Below are 5973 nucleotides of genomic sequence, written 5' to 3'. Positions count from 1 at the left end.
CTGATGAAGACACACACTCATCCTGATCTTGGATGACCTGAGTGTGAGGATCTTTTTTTATTTTTGGGGTGAAGAAAAAAAATCTATATTTAATATATACAGCGCAGTGGTATTTTACTTCTTATGACTTTATTCAATTTCTGTGCCTTGACACTGCTGTTAGGACTAGCAGGAAATCATTCCGCACTGTTTATGTCATTAACACCTGTGTTTTGTGGTATTTGTCATTAGTTTTACCCACCGATCTCACAGTTGCCTCCCAGGAATCCGATGCCGGTGCAGTCGCAGATGTAGCGGTTCCAGCCCTCCTTGCACTGTCCTCCGTTGGCGCAGGGGGCGCTGCTGCACCTCTTCTGGAGCTCGCGCGTGCAGAAGCTGCTGACGCCCGGCACGCTCTGGATCTCCGCCAGACGCCGCACGTCTCGACTCTTGCCGTCGATGAAGAGGTCGCGGACGCAGCCCACGTAGCCGTAGTTGAGCAGCGCGGTCCACACCTCGGGCGGCAGGATCAGGCCCTGACCGCTCTCCGGCAAACCACCCAGATACATGTCACTGTCCAGGTCCAGGATCTCACTGCCCTCGTTAGAGCTGAAGGGAATGGAGCGGCTGTTGACGGAGATGGAGCCTGGCCAGAAGAAGAAGGAGGAGAAGCGTGCATGAGCCATGTGTGTTCGCACGAGTGAGTGTTTCAGCGTGAGCGCTGCTCTCTCGGTAGATCGCCGAGATTTATGACTTACTCTTAATTGTCTATTAAACTGCAATTACAGAACTGCTGGACTTTCTTCCCCACAGGACACACACCCACCTCCTCTAGTCTTACACTCAATTAGCCCATCACAGCAAATGGAGCAGCTTTTGGCAGCAGAGCTCAGCGTCGAAGGGGCTTCACGGTGTCTCGTTTTAGGAGCAATAAGTGCAGGAGTGAATCTTCTAAAGCAGCCGAACAGTATTGTTTACAGTGTTTCTGTAGCTCAAACACTAAAGTGCGGCTTGGGTTCGATTCCCAGGGAATGCTTGAACTGATACAAAAACTGAATACGATGTCGCTTTGGATAAAAGTGTCTGCCGAATGCATAAGTGAAAATAAATTATGATTACGGTTCAGGATGACGTGCAGGAAAACTAAATATTCCATGCTTTTGTGTTTTATTTTGATTAATTTATTATTTATTTATTTATTTATTTATTAGAAAAGACAGTTTAGTTGACAATGCTTCTCGTTACTGATCATCCACCATGAAGTTGTAAATGAAGTGAATGATGAATGTGTAAATGAAGTGCACGCTGTGTTTGCTAATGCACATTATAATTGGCATGAACCGTGCAGCACTGAGATTATTTTAGAGTGATACAGTCATCACGTTTTCAAGCTCGATAAACTTTGTTTTTTTGGCATCATCATCATCATCATCATCATCATTGTCACGAATCCAGTCTATGGACTTCCGTTTAGTCATTTACGGAGAGTTTAGCCTTCATAGTCTGTTCTCCCGTGTTTGTACTCTAGCCTGTTCTCTAGTTTCGCCTGTTCTCTGCCTGGCCTGAACGATTTCGCCTGTCTTGGATTACCCCTTTCGTCTCGCCCTGTTCAGATACTGTTTACCTCTCGCCTGGACTATCGCTTGTGTTTCGGATTACCCTGTTTGGACATTGTTCGCCGGAGATCGCCCACGCCCGTTTACTGGAGTACTCTTGTGTCTTGCCCACGTTACTAATAATGTGCTCTCAGTTTGTTTAGGCACATTTCATGGCATGTTTCCAGCAAAGACTATCAAAAATGAACACGCTAAAAGAAACGAGGCTAACAGTTGTCAGTACATTACAAAACTAATGTTAAAACAGTGAGCAATATTAATAACTGTGTAGAATTCATTCATGTAGAGACTCTTCAGCACAATGGGAACCACAAACTCTTTTAAATGTCAAACATAACTGCAGGTCTCTCTCTTCGCTCCAGAAAAACACACAAAATGACACTTAGTTTCAAAGTTTCAAAATGAATTCGATGTTATATGCAGAGCTGCTGCTGGGAACTAGAAACCCACTGCCCAGTTTCAGTCAATGCAACGTTAGTCTCAGCACTAATGGATTTTTGTGAATTTTACATGATTTTGCATTTTAGTGGATAAAGCACAATAAGATGAAGGAGTGACAAAATGTTCAGCAATTGCGTTAGCTCGTTTTAATTTAATTGTTATTATTATTATTACTACAGTGATGACAGCATTACAGACTTCAAACACTCCGCCCACCTGCCGTCACTCAAACAGTTAGCCCCGCCCCCAAACTCACACCATTGGCTGAGCACATGTCGTTTCATCTGCTCACACGAACAGAAATGACCTACTTCACCTTTGACCCTCAAATTGCGTCTCATTCATTGTGACCCGGAGGATTTTCTTTTGCTACTTAATATTTTCACATGGGACTAAAACTTACTGACTTTAAAAAAACTTCCCAAAAACATGTTTTGGTCATTTCGGTACTCTTTTGGGATTTTTCCCAGCTTGTTACACTTGTGGTGTTCCTATTCAATAAATTACAAGAACTACTAAAAATTGAATCTCTGATTGTACTGAATCTTTTTGTCAACCTGTTCTCTTTCTGTTAGCACATCTGTCGTGTTTCCTTTGGAGCTGATTGATCGTAGGCCTCATTGATCTGTGCCTCACTCTTTGAGTGAACTCTGGCAAAATTATCCACAAATAATGTCTTTATCGCTCAAAAACTGAGGTGCATGAGCTCAGATCTGTGCTAACTGAAAGGAAACCAGCTGAGAAAAGATCATACCCAAGATGTCCTGATAATGAGAGGTTTACAAGCACTTGGTGGTGTTTAGAAACACCAGATCAGATCACCAGAGCAGCTCAGGGGTTAATCAGGGCGTTCCTGATGATCAGTCGACTCACGTCTTTCAGGCAGCCCATGAAGTTGTTGCTGACGGGAGATCCGGGCAGGTCGGCCGTGTTCGGGCTTCCTCCGATGTAGAAGAAGTCATCGGAGCCCAGCATGGTGTAGTCCTCCTGCGTGTATCCGGTGGTGGTCAGAATACCGTCCACCGAGATGGTGACCTGCGGGCGGAGAGACAGAGACAGAGACAGAGACAGAGACAGAGAGAGATGTCCCGGGAGGAGCAGAGAGACGGGAGAGAGAGACAGAGACACTGGATTAAGGAGTCGTTGTGGTTGTGCGGCTCCGGGTGCGAGGGAACGCTTCTTTGGAGCGCAGCTGAACACAGAACACCCCGCTTCACCACTGAATCACCAGGAGACGCGAATCAAACACACTCTACAAGATACTGACAAGAGCACGCTTTGAGCTCACTAACGTGGACGAAAGACTAAGAAAAGCAGCGTTCTTTTTGCGTTTTTGAATTCGATTTGAGTTATTTCTTTAATATATTTTCTATATTTTAATTTTTTATATTTTCCATGTTAATTCTAAAGTTTTAGTCATTTTTGTTTGTCATTTTGATCAGTTTTTGTTGTTTTTAAATATGTCTATATACTTTGTATTCATTTTTATTTTAGTGTTAGTTTAGTACATCAAGTTAATGAAACTAGCTGAAATAAAATTACTTATATATATATATATATACTTATATAACATGCTCTGATTGGGAGTGTATTTCTATCATCCTGCAGGCTCTGTAACGATTAACAAACCAACACACACTCGCACATGTGTTTACTGCATCACTTCGCTTTTTAAAATGATTTGTCAGAATCACTTATTTGTTGAATAATAATGATGTTTTTGGCCTTTCTGACTGAACGTGTCTAATTAAAACCTGTGCTGATAAAGGCAGACGCTTGGCAGCGAAGCAGACGACTTTATCTGTCAAATTATATTTTTATTCAACGACTATCCTAACTATACTAAGCCGAAATGATTTCTCTTCACAACAAAACACAAAGCAGCTTCTACTGAAATCTGTGCTCCGAACAGTCCAACACGTCTGACCGCTTCAAATGAAGAGGAGTCTGCTGGGATTCAGTGACTTCATGAATCAGCTGCGCCTGAAGAAGCGTTTCCCAGAGCGCTCGTCGTCATGATCGCAGCATCGCTCACTTCACGAGACGCTCGTTTCTTTCGTTCTCCCGTACAGCGCAACACATTTTTATGTCTGCTGTCGTGCTCTGAGAGCTTTGGCCGTTAATGCTGTGGAGCTGACGTCAGTCTCGTCTGGGTTTGGACCTTCATCAGCGTGTCAAACTCTTCTTCCTCTTCTCTACACTTTTAGAAATAAAGGATGTCTGTGTGTGTGAGTGTGTGTGTGTGTGTGTGTGTGTGAGTGTGTGTGAGTGTGTGTGTGTGTGTAAGTGTGTGTCAGTGTCTGATAACGCTCTGGCATGAAGTCAGTGTTTTCAGCGCTCGTTTCTGGCCTGGACTCCAGCATTATCAGGATAAATAAATCATTACGGCAAGAGAGAGATCCAGCTGACAGCCACCTGTGAGACAGACCCGCGAGAGAGAGAGAGAGAGAGAGAGAGAGAGAGAGAGCGAGAGAGCGAGAGAGAGAGAGCTTCAGTCCTGATGTTCCACTAACATCCACTCACCCCCATCACACTGATCCGGACCAGAACAATACTGCCAAACACATTACATTCAGCCAAATTACAGCACCAATGAAACACCACCTGTTTTGGTTCATTAAAGACTCTCCGTTAATTCTCCCACGTCTCCTCGCTCCAAAACATTAGGCAGATCGTGACATGTAGTCTCTCCTTTAATCTATATCCATAAGCTCACTACAGCTGCTTGTATAATGAAAATTAACTTAAATGATTTTAGCAAATGGCTGCAATATAACAAAGAGTGAAAAATTTAAGGGGGTCTGAATACTTTCCGTACCCACTGTACATATAAGAATATCAGAGTGCTGTTTAAAGTGGTTTCAGATGAAGAGCATCACATTAGTAACTCATGTCAGCGTATCATTTATGCTCATTTTGACAGCCTCAGGATTCGCCTGCAGACAAATGTCAGGTGAGCGTTATACATTTATATATAAACCATCAGGAAGATGATGTAATATGTGGGAAGCGATTATACGTCGAGCATTTTCCCCAGTCGCTTGACCCGAGCACACAGATTCATGAGATTTATGGAAAGAAAAACCAGCTGTCGCTCCATGAACTTACACTAATGCTGCGAAAGAGCAATCGCACGTCAGACGCATGAAACATCCCGTTTGTGTGGCTTTACTGCTCACATGACAAATGTATTTGTAAAGTGGTTTTCACACACTGTCATGAAGCAGCTTTACAGAAAATCATGATGTTAATGTTTATAATATATTAATATACTACTTATAGTCGCATTTATCAGATCAGAGCTGTGATGATTTTGTGATGATGTAATCAATCAGGCAGGTAGTACTGTGTGAGTGTGAGTGTCACCAGGACCAAACGAATCAGCTGTGCGTATGTGTGCATGAGGTCTGTCTGTTCATGCGAGCGCCGCAGTGCTGTTGTTAGCTGCTGATTGATCTCAGAGCAGCTGAAGCAGCATCAGTGGCTGTAGTTCTGCTCTGCGCTGCAGATAAGCAGTGAAAGCCACATGCAGCGGCGCTCGTGTGCATCAGAAACACAGCCGCTCAAGGCCAGATAAGTCAGGCTCCACGAGCTGATAATGTGTTAATGGGCCATTTGTCTCTTAGATATATTGACTTATTTTACCCTAAAACCCCTCGTGACAACACAGAGAGCATGTTCAGATAAGCACACGTAATCCCTCAGTGAAACACACTGGAATACTAAAGCCATCAGCGTTACAACCAGAAACAACTGCAGCTCTCGCGCTTCACCACAGAGACACAGCAGCAGAGAGAGAGAGACTGCGAGAGAGAGCAGATGAGTGTGTGTGCAGTGGAGTGTGGTGCTTTTCCTGACCCACACGATCAACCACACCTACAACACACACACACACACACCCTCTCTCTCACACACACACACACACACCCCCTCTCTC

General features: G+C 43.8%; 1 protein-coding gene across 1 annotated transcript in view; it reads right to left on the bottom strand.

Annotated features, from left to right (window-relative positions):
- LOC107552419 (neurexin-2-like) overlaps positions 1–5973 on the bottom strand; it is a gene marked incomplete at its 3' end in the record, with an annotated part of 297359 nt that overhangs the window by 5463 nt on the left and 285923 nt on the right. Inside the window, exon 8 of the mRNA XM_016234286.1 lies at positions 2910–3071. Coding sequence (XP_016089772.1) covers positions 2910–3071 — 162 coding nt within the window. The remainder of the gene's footprint in view (positions 1–2909; positions 3072–5973) is intronic.

Source organism: Sinocyclocheilus grahami, unplaced genomic scaffold (genome assembly GCF_001515645.1).
Source record: "Sinocyclocheilus grahami isolate Dianchi unplaced genomic scaffold, SAMN03320097.WGS_v1.1 scaffold450.1, whole genome shotgun sequence".
NCBI lineage: Eukaryota > Metazoa > Chordata > Actinopteri > Cypriniformes > Cyprinidae > Sinocyclocheilus > Sinocyclocheilus grahami.
Note: the sequence above shows the minus strand (reverse complement) of the source record. Positions and strands in the feature narration are given on the sequence as shown.